At 31.7% G+C, this 24681-nt stretch overlaps 1 protein-coding gene across 1 annotated transcript in view; it reads left to right on the plus strand.

The window, feature by feature from the left end:
* Positions 1 to 24681, plus strand: part of LOC108768963 (dipeptidase 1) — a 108700-nt gene that overhangs the window by 69282 nt on the left and 14737 nt on the right. The window contains exons 6-8 of the mRNA XM_018519692.1: positions 6447 to 6623; positions 7852 to 7936; positions 18565 to 18640. Coding sequence (XP_018375194.1) covers positions 6447 to 6623; positions 7852 to 7936; positions 18565 to 18640 — 338 coding nt within the window. The remainder of the gene's footprint in view (positions 1 to 6446; positions 6624 to 7851; positions 7937 to 18564; positions 18641 to 24681) is intronic.

Raw genomic sequence — 24681 nt, forward strand, 5'->3', positions numbered from 1 at the left:
TATATATATATTATTATATATCTTTATTCATATATATTTTTAGCTATAAATACACAATATATTTACGAGGCAACAAAAAATTTGGCTACAAAGTTTTTTGTTTATTAAATCATTAATAATGTATATTTACCAAAGAGAATCTGGTGTATGAATTATATCTTAAATATTAAAAATAATTATTCGAAATGACCATCTTCAGCTTTGATATAAACTTTAAAATACTTCGAGAAAGCATCAACGATGGCAGCACATCTTTTCACGAATAAGTTCTGCTAAACAGCCAATAAGGCGGTTTTCAGTTCATCAACTGAATACAATCTTTTGACACAACATCTTATTAGTAGGTATTTAACAAAATGTTACGAACATTCTAAAGTTTTTGCTTTTTAAATATACGTTACTATATATTTAGGTAGCAAGCTGATGTTATTTGTTGTCATGTTAACATCAAAATATCGGCAAATAAAATATTGCTGGATAACGATTTTTAATAAACACAAAACTTTGAGACCAAACTTTCGTCATCCTGTATTATATTGCATAATAAGACGACAGTGTAAATGTCGAGTATTCTGTGAAATGGAAACTGTACGAAACTTGCAACCAATATAGCGGACCGTGTATGTCGACTTATGCGGAACATCGCGGATCAAATTTCCACAAGTTGAATCTAAAGAAAAGTTGCGACAGCTTTCGAAGCAGTTTCTGAATTAATTCGTCACAGCCGAACATCAGAAGAGCAACACGGATGTCCGCGAAGTAGCAATATGGCAGTACAGGTGGCCAATAAGTTTCGGAAAGCGTTATGGGTTGACCGGTCGCCCTTTTGAGGCCAGCTGTATGCTTGTTTCGGGAGTTCGCGTCTAAATAGTCGCCAGAACGTCGACAGTTTCGTAAACTGAAGTTAGACGATAACGGCGGTCGTGGGCGACGACAAAGTGCGGATATCGCAGAGAGTAAGTTTCATCGCTTGAGAAAGAACACGGAATGACCAGCCCCGCCGCCAACTTGAATCAATCAAAGCGAGACTGACGTTCTCGCCGCATATATCGAATCCACGAAGCGAACAGGAGCAACCCGCCTGTGTTTTCCATTCCACTTGCTCTCGGCTTCGATTCGCTTGGGCACTCATCGGAAAAACTTTCGGCATTCCGAATCGCGCAATTTCCTATGCAACCAAAGCGAAATGTCACTCACTGATCCTCTGTCTCCGCGAAAGGACCGAGAAGACCGAATCTTGTTCGGGATTTAGCCAGTCCGTTTCGATCGAGCGGAAAATGCATTTTCGGAAAGCTACGTTTGGATTGCAGGGATTGGAACTAGTATAATTCCGGAGAGTTCAATTTTGAATATCGCTACGTATTCGCGGAGAATGTAGGTTAAATCTGGCAAAAATAACGACTCCCTGTTTTTCGATATGATCCTAATTATGATTCTAAATTTCCTCAATAAAATCGATAAACGAAATTCTTATTATATTTGATAAATAAATTAATATTCTTTTACAGAATTTTTATAGAATTTATTGTGTGTATTAATAAATAATACAAATAAAATAATAGCTGTTAAATAAATGTTATTTTTATTATTTGAAGTTTTTATTATTTAAAATTTTATATCTAAAAGTATTTATAAAAATTCGTTACTATTCGTGAAAGATTTATAGATAAAAGTACGAAATATATTTTTTCTGCATAGTTTCTGTTTAAAGCTTAATTGAAACTTTTATCTCAAAAGTTTCAACACAAAAAAGATTTATTTCAAATTTTTTGTTATTCAAATCTTATATTTTATGAAAAAAATTAAATAAAGTATTGTGTTATTAATAAATTTTAATAATACATTAGTAAAAAGCATTAATGAAATATTAATTTCAATGAAAATTTTATAAAAATTTTATTAAGCACGATAAAAAGTTTTAAAATTATTCCGATTAAAGAAGATTAAAAGTGTATTTTATTTTAAATTACTATATTTTATTTTATTTTCTTTAATTTCGAAAATGTGCATTATTTGCGTATAAAAATTCTCTTTGTAAAGAAATATTTATTTTAATCGGAAAATATCTCTTTCTGTCTCTATATCCAGGATTATTGAAAGACCGAAAAATATCTCTATTATTATACGCGTAACGTTTACAGATTCATAAAACAAAATTCCATAAAATTGAAATGGTAGTAGTCTCTGATATTCCATATAAATAATACTTCCTCCTTTTCTGTTAAATAACATTATAACTTGAGGATTGATTTTAATATGCCTTGAATGGCGAATGGCAAAATTGCACGATCGCAGAATAAGTTTCGTCTGGGAGTCAAAAGTTGAAGAAAAATTAGATGCATGGGTTAAAAGAAAATGAATAAATGTCTCGATTCCTTCCTCAGTTTTCGCTCCGAAAAATACCTGAGGGAGCAATGAATGGAAGAACGTATCTACGATACGAGTGGATACCTTTCAAAAGGACTCATGGGAGAATGAAGCTTATTCGTCATCCTGTCTGCCGATAGGTAGTACCAACTATCGCCATTGCGCTACCTAACACATCCTGGAGATCCTCGAGGGTGAATTCTTTCAATAACTAGAATAAAAATATATTGTCATCCTCCGAAAGAAACGAATTTACTATGCATATGCTTGGAGCAATGAGTTCATAAATTAGGACAATAATATATCCACGTAATAAACACACCTGCTAATCTTCATCAATCAAATATTTTTGCAAATATAATTTGCCTATAACAGGGCTCGGCAAGATTTGCTCTTCTTAGCCAATTTTCGACTTGGCTCCGCATTCTGCTATTCCCCTCATTTCTCGCCCTGTGCTCAGTCCAAATGCCACTCTACATTTAGTAGCATATGACGCTCGTAGACATGAGGTCCACTCGCTTTGGGTGCTCACGCTGTAAACTTCATTTTATTTTTTTTGTTTATTACATAACTAAGATAGAATGAAGCAACGTGTAAGATTGAGCGCTAATGCGTTGCTTCATTCTATCTTAGTTATATAATGAACGAAAAAAAAAATATAGAATAAAGTTTACAGCGTGAGCGTCCAAAGCGGGTAAACCTCATATCTACGAGCGTCATACGCTTCTAAACGTCGAGTGGCATTTGGACTACACGCGGGGCAAGAGGTGAGGAGAATAGCGGAAGGAGGAACCAAGTTGAAAATCGGAGAAATTAAAACGTATAGCTATTAATTTTAAGAATAAATTATCTATATATGTCATCTTTATATGCTCGTTCATTTGGCTTTTATTTGTTTCTTTCTATTGCTTAGCAAAAACGAGCAGGAGTATCATCATTATCATGAATTAGAATAAAAAGATATTTCACTGCAAAAACGAAATGATAAAACATGTATCTACTTGGCCAAAGTACAAATAGAAACAGAATCGTAAATAACCAATCGCAATTGTTTCTCGTCTCATTAATCTGTGATTTTTATTAAAATTTATCATTTCCAGGCAAAGGACAGGTAAACGAAAAGTCAGAATAGATCGCAAAATGCCTCTTCAGAAAATAAATTGCTTGAATAATGGAAAAGAATCGCTTGAGCCGGGCTTACGCATTTCTCTGATCTCCTCCTCCCCTTTTCATCAAGACTTTTAGCGAACAAAACCAACAGAACTATCCTATCGCGTGTCACTCGCGCATAGCTAATTTTACTTGCGCTCTCCTTTTTTCGCAACTTTATGCAATAAAATTTTTTTCGAGTTTTCTCTGACTTGAAAGTTTATTTTAGTCTTGTTAAAGACATAGACACATTCTAATTTCCTAGAAAAATTAACTTGTAACAAATATTACCCTGTGGTAATATTTATTCGCAATAAGCTCTTTACAGTACTTTAAGATGTTTATTAGCATCATCATTAAATTGACGATCAATTTAATTTATGATATTTCAGTTTTAGTTTATGATTGTGTTTTAAGTCCGACAGTAATTAGCGGGTAGTTTATATAAATGAAAGATTTAGAATTTATGCATATGTAAGTAAATAAATAGAGAAAAATCAAATATGATCTTGGTGCCTAATATTTATATGTAAATTTTGTACTTCCACACACAATATTTAAATATTGTACTTCCAATATTTAAAATTTATATATAAATTAAATATTAGACACTATATATATATAAGACCTAATCTCGACCGTATTTAATCCTTTTTTACTTATTTGAAATAAGTAAAAAAGAATTATTATACCTTATAAAGAAGTATTACCTTTGTTTTAAAAAAAGAACAAAAGTGTTATATGCAAGAATTTGATTACTAATGTTTTACGTATGTATCTACAACTAATCCTCAATTTAACACGTCACTCAATCTGTAACAAGATTTACACACACATGTGAAAACATTTTCTCTATTTATCCATCAGCACCTCGAGAATCTCTCTCGTACAGCTTCGTGCCTGAAGCATCCACAAACGAATGAAAACGAGACGGAAGTCACGCTAAGAATCCGTCACGACTTGCAAGAGAAAAAAAGCAGAGGCACAACTATGGCAAAGCCTGGAGAATAAGAAAGTCGAGAAGGAATCCTAAGACGTTCAGTTTATCACGTTGCCAGTTTAACAAAGCATTCTCGTTTAACGGAGATAACGTTCACCGCGCAGGAAAGAAATCGGAATTCGTGCGACAACTTGACTCCTAACAAGGATGACTCTTCCGTGCGAATCTAGCGAATTTCAATTTTTATCGTTTTTCTATTTTTAGTTTTATGAGGTTGTGTTATATAGATATTGTTTTTATAGTTGTAAAACGCACATGCACACATTTAAAAAAATTATTTTTTTATCTTTTTTGTTATCTATCGTTAATATTTTATTTATAATGATTTGATTATAATTATGCGCAATCTTTTAATATAATCATCAATCATCGCACACAGAGATATAAGCTCTTAACTTCAATCTCGATATGATATATTTAGTTTGTTTTCGAAAAATGATTTTTTTTTTCGAAACTTCTGTTTACTTTATTATTTATAACTTTTTTCACTAATAAAGATAATTTCCGTGATATTGTTGTGCACGAGAATAAAGAAAAATCTAAGATTTTAAGTGAAAACTGTGCAATAATTGAGTAAACGTAATATTAAAATGTAAATTAGGATAAGATAAGCTGTTATATTTAGGATATAAAAAATAAAGTAATGTAGATGTAGGTTTAGGTTTAAGTAAAGAGTAACATTTACACGGTGGCTGCCAAAAGTTTCCGACCAATGAGTAATTTTGTATTACTGCTCAGATAAAGAATTTCTACAAATAAAAATTTAATATATATAGTATATAATATATTTAATAACATCTCTAAAATATTATAATTTTTAAGTATAGATAACAAGAATTTTATTAACTTACAATATAATTGAAAAACAGATTGACAAAAATTATCATAAAAATGTTCTAAAATTTTTGGCCACTATAGCCAGTGGATTTTAGTTAGCCATTAATTAGAAGATATTAATGGATGTGTGTTTAAAAAATTGTAAACCAAGTCCCTTTTTGGCAATATAAGCTGTAATAAAATTTTTTTATTTAAAAGTTATAAGCAATCAAAAGTTGAGTATGCCAATGTGTTGCCCACGTGACAGAATGGTATATAGTATAAGGCATTAAAGGGTTAATTTTACCAACATAAAGACTTAACACAAATTTTATTTTACCCATTTTGTTGGTTGTTTTGAGAATGTTTTGTTAGCTTTAAAATATTGCTTCATGTTCCGCGAGTAATACGACTTGCGAGATATCGCTACATAAATCTCAGATACAATTGCTGTCTTTTAAACGTATTGATTGGCGACTGCAGCGCTAGGAAATCCGACTTTTCGATTTATTCTATGGGCCACTGCCCCTCGCATTGGCATTCTTCTCGAGAAGAGAGCAGCTTCGAAAGTATTCGTTCTGAAACTCAATCCGTGCAATAAGTGTCACTGACCTAACGTGCGCGCACTATAAAACTAGTCCTCCCATTCCACTACTAACGGCAAATTTAATTCGAAAAGCAACCCGATAGATACTGTAATAAACTTTCGGTTCGTACTACTTTAATTTTAAGAAAGCAATAGCAATGAACAAGAGATACTCTTTCTTCCAATGGTTCGAAAAATTTATTACAGCCATAATCATAAATTTGCGAAAAGAAAATTTTATAAGGAGAAAATTTATATGGAGAACTGTGTGATAATATATACATTAAATCACCCTCGAGCGGATTCCGTGAATCTCTGGGAGTCTATGTAATCCGGATTAACGTTTAGTTCATCACAAGAATATGCAAAAGATGTACCAGGAGACATGCCTTTCAACGTTAACGCGAAGTCCGAGAGATCTTTTACAGTACTTTAATCCGCGGTGCCTCGATGCCATTATCGTGAGAGCGGACGTGTCCACGAGTATCGGAACTATTTAACGTCGCACTTTAACATGAAACTTTCCAGAGTGTCGTGTTGGAGATGAATCGACTTGGGATGATGGTGGACCTCTCTCATGTCTCGGTGCCCACGATGCTGGCAGCTATGACGACGTCGAGGGCGCCAGTGATTTTCAGTCACAGCAGCGCTCACGCTCTTTGCAATTCCTCGCGAAATGTGCCTGACCACGCGCTGCGACTTTTGGTAAGCTCGGCAACGAAATAGAAAGTAACGAATACTATAATGTATTCATTCAAAGCAATTTTATATAACGTGATGACTGCACAAAAAGAACGATTTTATTAAAACTTTACAAAAATTTAATAATGATCAATTTAATACTGACCAATCACTGAAAAACAGTAATTAATTATTTATTGTAAGTATCAAAAACAATGTTATTCAGTGCTTTTCTCACCCTAAATAAATAATTAATGTCTTTCAGTAATAAATTGACTAGTATTAACTCTTTGCATTCGACGCATTTTTCATTTGGAGGAGAACTGGTAATTTGAGACTGTTTTGATAGAATTTGACGAATTTCTTACAGCTGTGACATAAAATGAAATATATTAGGTGTTGAACTTAATTCCTGCGGCTCGCTTAACTTAAAACAATGTTCCACATCTTTAAAAAATCTAAAAAAAATTTTTGTAATGTAATATGCTAAAAAGTTTGACACACTTTTTAGCATATTACATTAAAAAAATTTTTTTTTAGATTTTTTAAAGGTGTGGAACATTGTTTTAAATTAAGCGAGTGGCAGGAATTAAGTTCAACACCTAATACATAAATTAATGTTATAAAACTATTATATTTTTATGTTTAGCCGAAATTAAACATAAACAGTCATTGTCGCCCAAATTAAACGTAACAATCATTGTCACCTCTCACTCACCACTGGAATTGCATCAAACCAATTGAAAGTTGCCATTCGAATATAAATTGCATTAGATTATTTCTATAAGTAAGTATCTCTATAAGGAAGATTTCTAAAAATTTAGTTACATATAAATCTGAAAATAATTTTGTTAAACTATTACAATAACTACTATAGGATGCTTAAGCTACTAAAATATCAAAATTTTTTTACAGCATTGCTCATCGTGCTTTCTACATAAATATGTTGATGGTTCAACAAAAATTATTTTCAAATCTGCACGTAGCTAAATTTTTTAATATTTCAGGAAAATTATTATTCTTTCTATGGAAATTTATAATCGCGCCTTATGATTATATAAACTCTAAATACTATATAAACTCTATAAACTCTTTTAAATTATGTTAATATGAGAGAGAGATATATATAATTATGATTTTATATTAAGTATATTATAAACGTTTATTCTCCGTTCAAATAAATAAATAACGTTTTTATGTTTTACTTAATTCAACGAATACATTAAGAGGAATACAAATACTTTGTTTACAGGCGCAGACCGGTGGTATAGTTATGGTATCCTTCTATCCCCATTTTATCAGCTGTGGCGAAAAATCGACTCTTGAGGATGTAGCAGGTAAGCATTTACTGATTAGCATTGTTTTTTGATCATTAACAGCGATCACGAAACTTATATCCGTAAAAAGGGATATTATACCATCCACATCCACTTGTTTGCCACTCGTAACGTATTAAACAAAATTCCGTGAAATTCACTCAATTGCAGACAAGCACTATACGTGCTTATATGGATTTAAAGCTCGATATTTGTTTACTGAAGTGCGCCGTTATCTCGAATTTTTTAAACAGCACAATGTAGACGTAATACAATTCAATATCTGATAAGTTCAACCATTTTTTGTATTTACCTATATTTTTTTGTGTTTTTTCCGAAATAAAAAATAAATATGGCATTGATTAAAATAATTTTTTCATTGATATAACATTTGGCATGCATAGAAGGAATGATTTTTACTAAAGAATATGCTTTTACTTTTTGTGGCTTTAATCACGATGATCGTTTAATTAGATCATCTAATTATTATAGAATCACGAAATACGTCCCCAATTTGGATTGATGCAACTACTTTACAGTAAATTAAAGATATAATGCGACTAATAAATGTATACTATCACAGTCGTACATTTTTGCTGAAAAATGACATTACCGACTTAACCTTGACGTTATTTCATCTCTTCTGTTCATTTCTACCAATGTAGATTAACTTTAATCTTGGATTAACTTATTTTTTATCTTTCTTCAGTTCTAAGAATGAAAAAGATAAAAAGTAAATTAAACCGAGATTAAAGTTAATCTACATTGGTAGAAATGGACATAATTAGAGAATCTCTAATCTTCTCCACACACTCTAACATAAGATAACTAATTAAGAGAGAAATAAAAATCGCGTTCAATTAGCTCGTTCTGTTTTTCACTAAAGTGTTTGTCACTATAAAGCCGCGGCTTTCAACGTCGCTATTGTAAAGGGAACATCCCAAGCGTTTCTCTGCTGAAGCGTGTAAATGAGTTTTCGCGTTAGGTGCCAATTCTCGCGGGTTGTTATCATATTTGCATTATTACAGGATGGCTCAAAGTTCCGAAGATATTAACATTTCATACCGTGCCGGTAATATAAATAGTTATGTGTGTGCGTTATACAATTAGATATGTACGAATCATGGGAATGGGATTAATTAATCTAGCACATAGCTTCGAGAAATTCTATGTGGAATTAAATTGAAACTTGAAATATATAACATTCCTTTGCTAATTAAGTTGCACTCTTATATAACATTTCTTATTTACAACGCGGATTAATTTGAATTATTAAATATAAATATATTAAAATAAAAATTAAATTTTGCACAGGGTGACATTTTCCATAGCATTTAATATAATGTAGTATACTACACTTTATAAAGTTAACTGTACATCTTTCCGCAACGAGCGAGATCGATCGTGAAACCAAAGCCATCGTGTGTGGGGCGAAACCCGTGAAACCCGTAATCTAAAGTTCACACTTTCCACGGCCAAACCGCGGTTCGGAGTGCATCCTGTGAAAATCGAGTGTTTCTGCAGGCAAACGTGACAAAAAAGTCCGTGTCGTGGGAGTAGCCAATTCCGTTTGTGGTATTGCCAAGCGGTGACAGTTTTTTGTAGACGCGAATGTGAATTCTGATCCGAAAAGGGCGAATCATTCTCACTTTCTTCTCCGTGGAATTTCGCGGTAGAAGAATTACGCGTAACAATTATTCGTAATGCATAATCCCCGTGTAGATAATAAACGCGAGATAATAAGTTCTTTAATTTCGCCCACTTTTTATCCGCTAATCTCTGAAATCTCTCGTGCAAAATTGGTCTCGATTCAGTACCCCAGAAAATTTGTAGTTTTCCTAGGATCGTAATAATCTCCATGTCCCCATTACCCGGTGTTTTCACATATACTTTTTACAAAAATAAGCGGATGTGGCGTCCAGTAATATTGCACTGTGATATATAATAGGTACATCTCGGATTATTACGATTGTAGATTTCACGATATTGTATATATGAATCGAATGCTACAACGCTGATATTACATGAATTGTTATCTCTATTCTTAATAAGTGTCGGTGTCGTTACATTGTACAGATTTTATATATGATAAAAAAGCTGCAAAATAATAATATGTATAACAACATTGACACTATCGTTAAGAGTTACAGAATAAGAGCTTGCTGTGTATTACATGGGATTGTGGATGTTTTAGTCCTCACTCTAAAGATTCCATACTCGATTGAAGATTCGTCATCTTATAAGGAAAATTTCTCGCAGAGTGAAAAGAAAAAACTAGTAAATGTAATGCTATTAATGTCAAATCATTGATAATACTTTTAAAGCTTCCATGGATGTCTTTTTCAAGGAAAAATGCTTCAAAGCAGCTACGCGGTTTATTTTATAAGGAAAGTTCTCTAAAGCGTGTAATAAAGCACATAAAAACACTAAATGTGATGCTATTAATGTCAATAAATTATTGATAATACTTTTGAAGCTTCCATGGATGTCTTTTTAAGAAAAGAGAACCTTAAAGTCGCTACGCGGTTTATTTTATAAGAAAAGTTTTCTAAAATGTGTAAAAAAGACACACAAAAGCACTGAATGTAATGATATTAATGTCAAATTATTGATAATACTTTTGATGCTTCCACGGATATTTTCTTCGTGGAAAAGAAGCTTTAAAGAAGCTACGCGATTTGCGGGTTAATTCCATTAATTTCAGAACAAGAAACAACCTGATACAGTATCATTATTTTTACAAAGCGTGGGCATTTAACAATATATCAAGACACGGAAATAATGTCAAATTATATACAATATATATATTATTAAAATATATATATAGATATTATAATTAGACTCAGTTGAATAAATCTATGTATATGAAGATGCCTTTCCGAGTCAAACACTGGTAGTTCGTGTGTAAATTAATTTATTCGTTATAATTTCGTTACCAAACGTTTCGATCCTTGCTTCGGATCCTTATCAATGTATACAATTCGACAACATATCATTGTTCTTCCCGGAACGCTAATTACAAATATATATATATATATACTTTAATTATTAAATGTTTAAAAAAGATATTTAACATAATGAAAAATTCGATAATATATTATTAACCCATTAAGGACCAAGACAAATTTTTTTTGTCAAAATTTGAAATCCTAATAGCAAGCTACTATGCACTTAAGGAGTCTACTTTTGCCAAAAATCTTCACCCTGGGGTTGGTCGTTTAGGCAGAGGGAGGGGGGGGGGGATCGATTTTGCGACCATTGGTCCAAGTTTGATCCCAAAGTTGACCTTATTTTTTTAGGCGAAAAATCGACCAGTGGTCCTTAATGCGTTAATGCGCACTCACAGTAATTTTTCTTGTAAAATAGCAAATATTCAATTGATGACATCCACTGAATCTAATAATACTGCGCTGATATTTAAGTAGACACAGAATCATAATTAAAAGTCATAATGATATTATAAGTTCATCACGACGTCATTTGATATTTAAAAATGAACTTATAAGTGACAATTAATTTCTCATGCTAATGTCTTTATAATATTATTATGACTATGTTCTACTTGGGTAATATGGAGAAATGCCAAGAAAATCTTAAATGATATCACTTTTTAGTTTACACTTCTCACAATCCACATCATATTGATTCAATAAAAATAAAGATACCACTTCATACGCACTCTCTTAGATCACTTCTTAGCAACACGCATTCCAGTATTATTATATTTCAATGTATTGAGAGAAATGTTTGATATAAATAACTATTATTTTGTTGATATATGAATTACGAAAACTTTTTTATTTTTAAAATAAAAAATTGTTATGGTAACTGAATTTTGGTTAGAATGATGTTAGAATCAAATTAAAAAATTTTAATTGAGAAACAACACAATTTGTAAATAAAAAAAAAGAAAGTTTCTGTAATTCGAACAAAATAAAAGTTATTTATACTAAATATTTCTATTAGTATGGAAATACCCTAGTAATGCCAATCAGCAATCCACGTACACTTACATCAACGACCGCGACAATAAAATGTCATTCAAAATGCAGTAAGTACACTTGCGTCTCGAATATCGTGCAACAAAAGTAATAAAGAGCAAATGATAATTGCTGGTCCGGACGGCCGCACATCGGACGTAGCATAATCGAGCGTAACCGGGTGCCTGAATAATCACTTCCTTCCGCAGGCAGCATCTCTAATTGCTTTATATCGACGGCCACCGAGCCACGGAGAAAATTATGTCCGCCGAGGGAGAGAGCGGGGAAGAAAATTATTTGTGCGGAACGGGAAGTGCGTTAGACAGCGGACTCGCAATGATAATTTCACGAATTGTAATGCATTTCTCTCTCCCATGTGGCCATTGGCACCAATATTACACTGATGATTGATTCGAGCGCTCTCGCCACACTCGCCCTTTTCCCTCATCCTATCTTGTTTCCCTTTCTAGCTGGATCCCATGATGATCACCTCATCACAGGCGCAACAATTGCCCCCGGTTAATAATAACAGCTGGCGAGTCGCACTATCGCAGCTCGCAATTCCTCATATTACGTTTGTCGAATAATTCCTTCTTTGTTTACCGTTTGAATGCAATTTTCTCGATTTAAGCTCATTGCTGGTGAAACAGCGACCGAAAAGCACTATCCATCTCCGACGATGGACACGTATGTCACAGATGTTACGGAAGTTATTTTCGACTCGTAGCAATGTGCTATTTAAATCTTTTGTAATTCGTTCGTATCACACTTTTAAATTACGTTCAACAAGCTTCATAGATTTGATATATTCTTCATAGATAATATTTGACATATTCTCATTTTTTACACGAAAAAAAAACGATTTTTCTGAAATTTTACTGGATGCGAATCTAAAAATAAATTTGTTACATCATCAAAATAATTATGTCAAAAACACTAAAAAATGGTGAACAATACTGCAAAAAAACAACCAATTTCCAAAATTATTTTCAGATTTATATCCAACAAAATTTTAGATTTTTCAGCATAATCGTTTTTTCAATCGGTTGGAAAAACAATTACAAAATTTGAATTACAATAGAATTGATTTTCCTCGCGTGCTGAAATACGCGTCAGTGTTTTGTCACGCATTCCATTAGAATACATTTCGTTTTAGAAATATACTCTCGCCGTTTTATGCAATACTGTTTCTTCATTCTCACTTTGTAGGACTTTGTATATTCTGCGACGTGTTCCGCACACGAAGCATTAAAATGCACTGCATCCCAAGAGACATTCGCACGTTATTCTGCCCAAACAAACGTCAACCGCGCTGTTTACGTCGTACATGCAAATCGAAAGATCTCGCAGCAGCCTGCTAATGGTACAACCGTCACGACGCATGGGATGCAATGCAAATGCAACTTCCTCCGTTTATAGTAACATGCAGCAGTCATGCGACAAAATTGTTCGCGTCCTTTAACGGAAACACTTCGCAAGATCTCTCTGCACAAACCTTCCATCTTTTTAGGAGCTCCATTGAATTGCAATTAATATCGTGATACAAATAATTTTCCAATTTTAATAAATACAGGAGGGATTTTTATGAAATTATGCAATCTGGAAATTACAAAATCTGGTTAAAGTCAGAATTTCCGTTCAGCGAAGCTAGGCTATCCGCTCATCTCCTTATTCATCATATAACGTGATTTTCTAACCATGCTGGTAACGACGTGCCCCGTTGAATCGTGATCAATTCTGAAAGACCGCACCGAGCCGGCCGACACATAATTTACGATATAATAGAGATGTAACGCGGGTGCAACGCGGCGCAAACGCGAAAATCGAAATTTGTGACGTTTCTGATATGTTCCGCATCACGCGGCAACTCGTGCCCGAACAAAATTGCGGTGCAATGAGGCGCGTCGTTATTCTACAGTCTGATCGGCTATGAATTATGTCATTTATCCGATCGATTATGCATGTCGTGTCTGCGTGACTGACATACCGTTATCCATTATGTATACAAACCTTTGTAAATGCATTAACGTTTATTACACATATTACAGTATTTTTTTTATCAATTTTTAAACGCCAATGTACGTTGTTATTAGTAGAAGAAAATAGCTAACAATGATCAGTAATTAATGATTTACAGATGCATATAACAATAACAACAACAATAATAATAATAATAATAATCCTTTTAAGGTTTCACAGATACTTTCTATACAGAAGCTATGCGTTTCACAGGTTATCTCCATACCTAGATCAATTATCAGAATGCCAACGTTCAGGGTTGGATGGTGCTAAGTTAAAAAGATAAAAGTTAAGTTAAAAAATTAAAAAGTTAATTAATTTTAATTTAACTTAGTTACATTTTAGACTCTTTACTTTTTAATTTTATTTAGTTACATTTTATCCGTAATTAATATTAATTTTTTATTTTATTTTTTTAAAATTAAGCTCAGACATAATATGCGACAATAGCGATAGCTTAAAATAAGGTGAAAATTGCAAAAGAAAGCAAATTTACTAGGTGTTCACCATTGACATTATAAATATTTTAATGAGAGAGAAAGAAAGAGAGAGAGAGAGAGAGAGAGAGAGAGAGAGAGAGAATTTGCTCATTTCAGATTACACAATCGAGCCCCGGATTTCAATCTATCAGAAACCGTGTATTTCGATGTATCTAATTTCTGATAGGTTGAAATCTATTATTGCTTATTATTAAAATATAACACATCAATACTGTTTTCGGCTCACATTAAACGGCTGTTCAATGGAGGAGGACTCATTTTCGATAACTTGCGAGGAAAGATGTCCGACAAAAATTTCAAAATGGCTTTATTACTAAAATTTAATAAGTATATGTGAACAAATTATTCAATTAGTATATATAACAGTCTATGTAAACAGTATATATAAACAAAACATGTAAATAAAATGGAGTATTTTCTAAATGAAGTATATATTTGTCATTTCCGTTATTTGTAAGACTGAAACTCTGGAATCTTGAAATAAAAATATTAAAAAATTTAACTTTTTAATTACTTTTTTTTATTAACTTAACATTTAATTCAATTAATTTCATTATAAATTAACTTATATCTTAACTAAGTTAAATTTTCAAGATTGTTAACTTAACTTAGTTAAAAAAAAAGTTAACTTACCCAACCCTGCCAACGTTTCGTAAACATTGTAGTTTACTTCATCAGGACGAGGAGCAGCTTAATAGTAGCAGCCAATATCTGATCCTCGTCCTGATGAAGTGAACTGCAGTGTTCATAAAACGTCGGCATTCTAATAATGGTCACAGAGATAACCCGCGAAACGCATAGTTTCTATAATGAATAAAAATCGTAATAATAATAATAATAATAATAACAGTATGGTATACAGTGACAAAAAGATTTAGCTACAAACTTTGGCGTTTATCAAATTATTAATTAATAAATATTTATAATTAACAAAACATACGTGTGTTTTATTCTTTGTAATATTATCTTATTTTCATGATTTAAATTAAAGTGGTTTGTTACATTATTGGCTCTTTACCTTTCTTTTGTTCATATAATAATAATAATTATTATATGTATTATACGTATATTATTATATTTATACAGAGTGACAAAAAAGTTTGTGTGACAAAGTTTTGTGTATTTATTAAAATCATTATCCAAGTAACAAGCTAATGTTATTTATCATCATTTTGACGTCAAACTACTCGACAGAGTCTGACTGAAACTTTTGTCGAAACTGAATCGAAACTCTCTACATGTAAATTTCAATCGTAACCGAAATTTAAAAAAAGGAATTCTATAAAGGCCATATGTAGAGACATGCCTATATATCATATATTTTTTCTTCATAAATATCATAAAATTTATTAAAACAATAATTAAATTTCGGGCGAAATCGAAAATCGAAATTTCGATTTTGTGTCAATTTTAGCCAAAGAATATAAGTATATAAAGAATACTGACAGAAAAAATCACGTTTTCACATAAAAATTATTGATGATGTTGTTTACTAAACAATATAAAATTAATCCTTTGTGGATTCGCGACCCCATTTTATGTTATCCCTTTTACAATATAAATAACGCGCTCAATTTTTGAAACGGTCTATGGAGGAATTTTCGGAAATGCTTTATTCGACTCTATAGCCAAAAATTAAAAAAAATCAAAATACAGTGAAAATTCAATGTATATTCGACCAGAATTTTTTAAAAATAATTTGATTACCATAAAATTCAGTTTTAGGGAGTTTTTAATTGCTATTACATCAAGTTCCGAGTTTCGTTTTATTTGAAGCTCAGTACGTAAACAGTTAAGTAGTATACTGATTTCCAAACTGATTTTTAAATTCTGATTATGAATCCTGTGACATTAGATCCTCCTTCATACAGGTTAGTGTCTGTTTGAAATTCGATATTTTCAAGCTCAGAGATATCAAGAACCTCCTAAAACCGAGTTTTCACAATAGATTTAGATATTTTTTTAAATTTAAAACGAGTTTTCACGATATAAATTCAGATTATTTTTCAAAATTTAAATATTAAAATTCTGAAACCAGTATTCCAAAATTCGGATTCAGCTACTCCGACAACTTTTAGAAAGCAAGGATATCCAGCAAGGATAAGTTATCTTGTTAGAGAGCTTCAAAGGGTTAATTGCATCGGTATCGAGCTATATCAAATTATTTAAATTGAGAATACATAAGATAAATATGGAAATAATTTTTTAATCGATTCGTTTAATATGAAATAATCCCCTTATTTTGCTTAAAATACCTATCATTTAAAATGTTTTAAATATTGCACCCTTTGATAACTCATGACGCAATGAGCGATTCAATTTATTAAAAAGTGAAATACGTTCATAATTCTGATGAGTATATGAAATTGTCTTTTAGATTTCATACGTCGGTGTAGAGTGTAAATTATATCCGCGATATATTACGTTACCGAGGTGTAAATTATATCCGCGCGCGAGCGCAACCGTTTCCGAGTTAACAATAACATCCGTCTGACGGATATGCAAATTTTCATTGTTTATGCGCACGTTCATGATCTCATTGTACATGTTCAAATTATTATTCGATTTTATCCATCTTTGGCGCGAGAGGAAACACTTTGAAATTTACTAGTTACGAGAGAATTGCATTTACAAATACGATTGTCAGCAATAAACACACTGAGAGCGAAGTGTTTGATATATTTGCGATTATAATGCATAATAAAATAAGTATAGTTAAACGCTCCATCTTTATAGTAAATATAATGCTATGAAGTTATAATGCTATAATGCTATGAAGTTATAATGCCATAATGTTAACAATAATTATATTCATGGTTCTATAAATTTATAAAATGTACAACGTAATTATCGGCCTTTTTAACAAAAATATATTATTTATCCACACATAAAAAAATAATCTTTCAATTTTTTAATCTTCTTGAATCTGACAAAGATTTTCTTCTAAAGGTTGTTCCAATTTTTCTTCAAGTTTTTTTTATTGTCCAGGCCGTTCTTCATCTTGGAGATTGAAATTGCTATCCCGAAACTTGTGAAACCACTTTTTATACGTATTATAAGACACAGCATTTTCACCTAAGACCTAGCAAATCATTTCCTTAGCTGTTAGCATTTTTCTTTAATTGAAATGCGAAAAGAAGTATATCAGCAGCATCAACTCTATTGTATATCGTTTTAAAGCTGAAGGATGACGCTTTAAAATGACTATACAATGGAAAAAAAATTTAAATTTAAATAAGTAGTCGATTAAATGTAGAGACCGAGAATTAAGTTGCACATTTAATATTATATATACTAAAAACTATATATAATTGTTCTTATAAACTAATTTATAGTCCTTTCGAAAACAACCATACATTCTTTTTGATATATGAAATTATAAATAACGAACATTTCTTCATAAAAATTAAGCAGTAATAGTATTAATAATTATAAAAATGGAGCTTTTAGCCATAATTATTTTACTATTCATACTTATAGTTATAAATACTTTTCTCTCAGTGCAAAATCATAATTCATCTACATTCGATCATCCAGATATCTCCACTGAAGATTAACGCGCCTCTGTGAATCCTTTTCCTTTGAGTTTTTGCGATTTGACCGTGCTAATTGCAAATTGATTTACAGTCTCTTTCGACTTTAAATATAAAGATGAGTCCGCCCGACGGACGGATTGCTTTTAACGATATTCAATTCATCAGCGCAATATTTCCTTCTAATTAAAAGCAAGAATTAATTATGCACATCGTGCAGTATTGGATTAGCAATTGTGACTAACTGGACAACCAGGACGGCAAACGCAACTGCAACGGACATACGACATTATACATCAAACATGTGCAGAAAAAATAAATATACGAGTATGTTGCTGGCTAACAATGAAAATAAAGGAAACACATAATGTAAGTGTAGGTAATTCTCTTTGTTGCGCTCGAGAGTAATAACTCGTGGTATTATTAGTCGCAGAAAGAAAAATCGTCCACGCTGCACTCACAGCCAAGTTCGCAGGCAATCCGCGGTTAGGGAAATGTAATTCTCCTTGTTACACGATAAATGAGCTACACGTTCCGTATATCACGGTGATGTTAAGGGCATGCAGCGGGCATTACTACGATTACCTAATACATGCAATTTTCGTGATATGTTACAGCGCACATCAATCACGTGCGGAAGATAGCCGGAGTGGATCACGTCGGCATCGGGGCTGGATACGACGGGATCAATTTGTAAGTATGACACATTCGTAATGGCACGAATACAATTGTATGTCAAATATGTACAAACACGTGGCGGATATGTGTATAGCAGAAAATATTCCAATGAATATCATAATTAAAGATGGAGTAACACAATTTGTTAACCTTTAAGTAGATAGATGGATGACTACACACCTGAAGCAGTTAAAGTTTTCTTTAACACCTTATTCTAAAAAAGAAAAATCAAAGATGTAGCCGAGATTCCCAGAAGTTTTAAATTTTATTATTTTTACGTTCCTTTGTTAAAGGATATAACTATACACTAAGAGAAAAATTTTATATTATGATTATGATTATTACTGCTATTATTACTGCTAGGTAATATTAAGTCATAGTAATTATATATACATATATTTTTAATTCTCCTAACAAATATATGTATATAATTGGCAATAAAAAATGATTATAGTTAAATTACAGTAATTGCAAACATTTTTATGGTTATAATAATTATAATCATTTTTTTTTTTAGTTGCCAACTATATTTTGTTAGTAGAACTACAATCGTTATTTTATTACTAATATTATAGCAGTAATAATCATAATTAATAAATCATAAATAATGGTAACATGTAATTATAATCACAAAAAATTGTTCTCTCAGTGTAATGTAAGGATTTAATAATTTATAATATACGTAATATATACTAATAAAAAATATAACTATAAAATTGAAATTTTTTGGGGATTGTTCTGAGGACTTATCAACTTGAATATCTTTAAATCATCTATCTACTAAAGTTAAATGATCGGCAATAACCAACTATTTTGACAATAGAAACTAGTTTAATTTCAAGCAACGGTAGCTTCATTCGCATTAACGATATACGACTTTCCTACCAAGAGAAAACAATGCAAATTCGTAAGCGCGTACTAGTTCGGCCGAACTGATTGCGAAACTAGTACATGCAAGCGTAGAGAAGTTTTCGGTTGTACCATTATATGTAGGACGGGCTGTAGATCAATACGTACAGAGCTACCGATCACTTGCGGTACTCAGAGACAGTTGAAGTCGCTTTCCAGAATTTATGAGAACCGATTACGAGTTCGATTCCGGATGACCATCAAAACGTTCAGTTCAATACATCTCGCTTATAACCCGAGAGTAAGATTGAAACGGAAGGAAAATAATGTACGACGGGGATCGTTTAGTCGAGGCGACTTCATGAATATCATTTAAAGCCCATAAATTCTCCACGAGGGAGTCTATCACATCTATGCATTTTTAAAGAATTTCATACATAAAATCGTTTTCGCGAAATATCGGATAATACTCAGTCGTTTGTTTAAAAAAAAACGGTCAATATTATTTTGTTCCATTATCTCTGTCTTTGTTATGCTTTTCACGCAATTTGTTCAGCGTGTGCGGAAAAGACGCCCGGAGTTCTTCTTTGCCGCGATAACTCGAAATACAAAATCTGCTAAGTGGACGTTGGAATCGGATAAAAACACACGAACATTGGTCCCTTTTGTTAAAAATTCTGTCTCTTTGAGAATTGCTAAAATTGCAGCTCCTAGCATTAAGTTTGGTGAGAAAAATTAACAGAGCATAAAAAAGAAAGAGAGGGAAAAGGAACGAAACAAAGATAGAAAAAGAAATAAATAGAAACAGCTCTAACCGCAAGTAAATTTAAGATAGAGAAGGTAACTAAAAAGTTGTTGAGTTTCTCCGGGCTCCGCATGAAAAACACAGGTGGTCGCGTCTGGTGTATGTGATACAGGATTGAAAAACAGTATGAATGCACTGAAGCGTGATTTGCAGACCAAATGATAAAGAAGCAAAACGACGTAAAATGCGTCGCGCTGATCGAACCGTTGCGATATTCCTACGATTTTTCTGTATTTTTGTCCGGTGTGATAATATCGAATGCAGAAAAACAAGAAAAATAAACATGAAAACAGATATTATATATTGATACTACAAATAATTAATGATTATAGTGTTTTTACTTTCGTCGGAAAAATGGTAAATTCAAGTTTAAGAACTAAATAAATATCTAAAGTTTAAAAAATAGTTAAATGTTAGATTAATTCTTGATATAAAGCATAGATAACATGTAAACGATTGAAAACTGAGTTTCTGGTTATGAATATATGTAACTATCGAACGCGAGCTTTCATTTATTTTTCACGGATAAATAAAGTTAGCCACAAAACAAGCGAACGAAGATTAATAAATAAATATATAGGTTATTAAATAGTGAAGTGTTGAAATTGTATAAATAGAATTTTATTTTATTCTATACATTATTATTTTTTCTCTGTAGAAATATTTAATTATCATGGCTTCAAAATAAAAACAGAAATACGATATCGTCTCGAATTTTAAATCAACAAAATTTTCACATATAAATACCTGAATTTCCAATATTATCGATGAATTTTTCGGGTGCGAAAATATTTTTTTTAAATAATGTGGAGATGAAGTAATCGTAATTAATCGTATTCAGTTAGAACGTTGAGAAAATTCACTAATTTTTATTAAATTTGTTACGTTTTATCGTATTTTGATTCGGAGGAAAAAAGTACAAAAATTTTAATATTTCCAATTTTTTTAAATTTTCAATTGATGTTGTACAATCATTTAAAACTTGTCAACTTTAACTGCGAAGCAATCCATATTTTCCATTTTGTTTCGTTTTAAATTCCATTTATATTTGCGGTAAGAGCGTCGGGCAATCAAAACTTTATTAAAGTGATTTCATATCCAATTATGGCAAATAAAAATTGATAACGTGAGGACATCGTACCAAACATAATGAAGTGATAAATTTTGTAATAATTATTTTCCTGCCTATTCTTAAATATGTCACAGTTTCGTCACGAGATCTAAGATTGCTGAATATGCTACGGCGATTTAAAGAAAAACGACGCGAATAACAAGGATGCACTTTGGTGGTGTTATACGAACAGAGAAAGGGATATCCCACTGGAATGAAAACAATGCTTCATTTCTCTGCACCCAGCTTCCAGCTTCTCCCGTTACGAAAGAAAAAAGGCTTTAATATTTGCCACAGATATTCAAGGCTTAAAGTTACACCACCTATGTTAGAAAAAAATCTAAAACAGTTAGCAAACCTCCAACATATTTGCGTTTAATTAGAGAGTACAACGAAAAACAGCAAAGACATTGCAGAAATTCAAAAAGAAAGAGAAGAACATCAGTCTGTTATTCACACTATTTTCCTTTTTTTAAACCTTTCGTGATGAATGTATATTGAAAATGGCATCTAATAACTTCTTTCATAAATATATAAAAAATAAACAATCGATCAAATTTTTTAGAAAGACAAGACACATTTTAACCGCAGGGAGACTTTTATCCGAATTCACGGTGAATTCACCGCAAATAAATTCAATAACGTGTTTTCATTACTGATAAAAACCGTTTTCTCGCCAAGTATATTTAATTTCGAAGATAAAACTATGTTATTTCCGTGTCAGAGGGATCACGTACGGCGAATCGTACGATGAAGTATTTTCAGCTGATATTCGTGGTTGAAATTTCAACGTGTTAATCGCAATAACCAATATCAGTAAAAAACGAAGAAAAATTGCTATAAACCATTTTTCTAAAAAATTCATTTGCCGATCCAGCAGAATTTGCATAAATTTTCATAATTTTCATAATTTTTTATTATGAATATTTTTTTATGCACGCAGCCGTAATCGTATAAGAAAAATATTAAAGATATTTGCATTTTTCAAAACAAAAAAACTTTTAAAATTAGATAAGTTTTAAAAATCTTCAAGAATATACAACGTGTTTTCAAATTTACGATTCAAAATATTATGGCAAGAACGTTCTCGAATTATTTGTAATTTTAAACAGTAGTTTTTAAGATATAAGTGTTCAATAGCCAATTACAAATTACGTTCAGACGGCTATGTGTCCGCATGATTTGTACGTGTGATAGTAGTATTAGTGTGTGCGCTGAAATGCAAATATGTTAGAAGTTTGGTAGCTGTTTTAGATTTTTTTTCTAACACAAGCGCTGAAACGTGCGCTCACTAATATTCAGGTGATTGTTTAAACATAGCCTGTAATTAGCCATATTTAAATTCTCAAAAACTACTGCTTAAAATAAAAAATGGCAAACTTTGTTTTATAAATTTACAAAATTTACGAACTTTTTTACTTAAACAGAGTGTATCTTTTAACATCGTAAAGTGAATACAAATAGGAAATAAAAGTCCTAAACGGTTAAAGTGGATCTTTAGTGCTTATAAATAGTTCGGTGTGAATTTATATATTACATAGATATTTCTAATCCTGCAATCTGTTTGCCGAATTTAATTTTCAATCTTAAAATGCAATCTATATAGAATAATAATATCACAAATTGACAAGTAATTTAATAATATTAACCTGTGAATAATTTTAATATTTAATTTTTTACTTAATTCTTTAAGAATATTTTGCATATAATATTTTAAGTCTCAAATTTGAACATTCTGAAAATCCGTGAAGGAAAAAAATATATATTTTTCGAAAAGTCTAGTCAGCCTAATTATAAACTAAATAATATACATATTATAAACTAATAGATGTCACAACAGCAATAGCAATTAATAGTAATAATAAACAATTGGAGGAGGAGTCATGTTTGCCAATGACAAATTTGCACATTAGTTATTTGCCAAATTAATCAGTAATTGGTTCCGCAGGAAGGAAATTACGCGGTCCTCGAATTTCATGCAGAAACCGCGCCGGCAACTACATTAGAAACAGTCATGCTGAATCCACGACAGAAACGCCGCGTTCTTAATTGCACGTTAAATTAACTCACCGGTTGACAGCGCGTGGTTAAAATTTCAACGAGCTAATCGGGAGAACCGTTCCATAGGGAGACCCTCGATTCGTGGGTAGCACCAACTAGTGGCTCATTGCCTTCACGTACGAAATTGGTCCGAAACACATGAAAGCCGAAAGCACGACGCTATTTATTCTTCAGCGATCAATGCATTTATTGCTACGCTCGTTGCATTTCCACTTCGTCAGCCGTTTCAGTTCGCGAGTTTTACTACGGCCACATTGCAACGCGGCTACAAATATAACTCCGTTGAAGTAAATAACGAAATAATATATAATACTGGTCGATAAATTCGGCCCTGTTGCCTGAAAATTAAATCGACCAATCTGTGATAGTTTTGATATGCGAATTTTCTAAAAACGATATCAGTTTTTTGCGAATTCATAAATTTTATATCGATGGCCTTAATTTTTCAATCAAGCGAAACAATATAGCTACAAAAAACATTCTTCAAGTTACAATATCGCTCTCTTACTTTAAAAACATAATTTTCGAGTTATTACCATAAATACATTAAATAAATATTATTTTATCAATGATCAAAAGCTTTAAAAATCATCAAAATTGTCACACCTTAAAAAAGTTTTTCTAAAAATCATCATAACTCAAACAGTACAGTTTCTCAAAGATTGTGAACGAAAATGACAAAAATAATATTCTTGATATAATCATTTTTTATATATTCTGATATATCATTTTTTCACAGCTCTTTTAAAACTACCTTCTTTTATAATTTTTTTTAACTACCCTTTTTGAACTGTGATAATTTTGACGATTTTCTAAAAAACTTAACTTTTTATAAGTTGTTACTTTTGAAATAAAAGAGCTATGTATTTATAATTATTATAATCAGATAATATATATTAGATATATTATCATATTATAATACTTTTAAATTCAGCAAAAACTCTTGTATTGTAAATTTTCTAAATGTTCTAGCCAAAGGGAAGTTACTTCTTTTATATTGGAAAAAATACTGGCATTAGCCAAGAAGGAAGACAACTATCGTTTTTGTCTGAGTGAGCCATTAAAATTTTATCCGGTTATCATGAAAGGTATCTATCTCATTGACTATACAAACTGGTAGCTCTCGCTGGATGCGAGAAGCGACGGGAATATTCGTACGAGATGGGTCGGAAAAAGCGTCAGAGGATGTGTTTAATTATTTCTAAAGGAGAGTGAGAGAGAGAGAGAGAG

This window comes from Trachymyrmex cornetzi, unplaced genomic scaffold, assembly GCF_001594075.2.
Source record: "Trachymyrmex cornetzi isolate Tcor2-1 unplaced genomic scaffold, Tcor1.1 scaffold83, whole genome shotgun sequence".
Classification (NCBI taxonomy): Eukaryota; Metazoa; Arthropoda; class Insecta; order Hymenoptera; family Formicidae; genus Trachymyrmex; species Trachymyrmex cornetzi.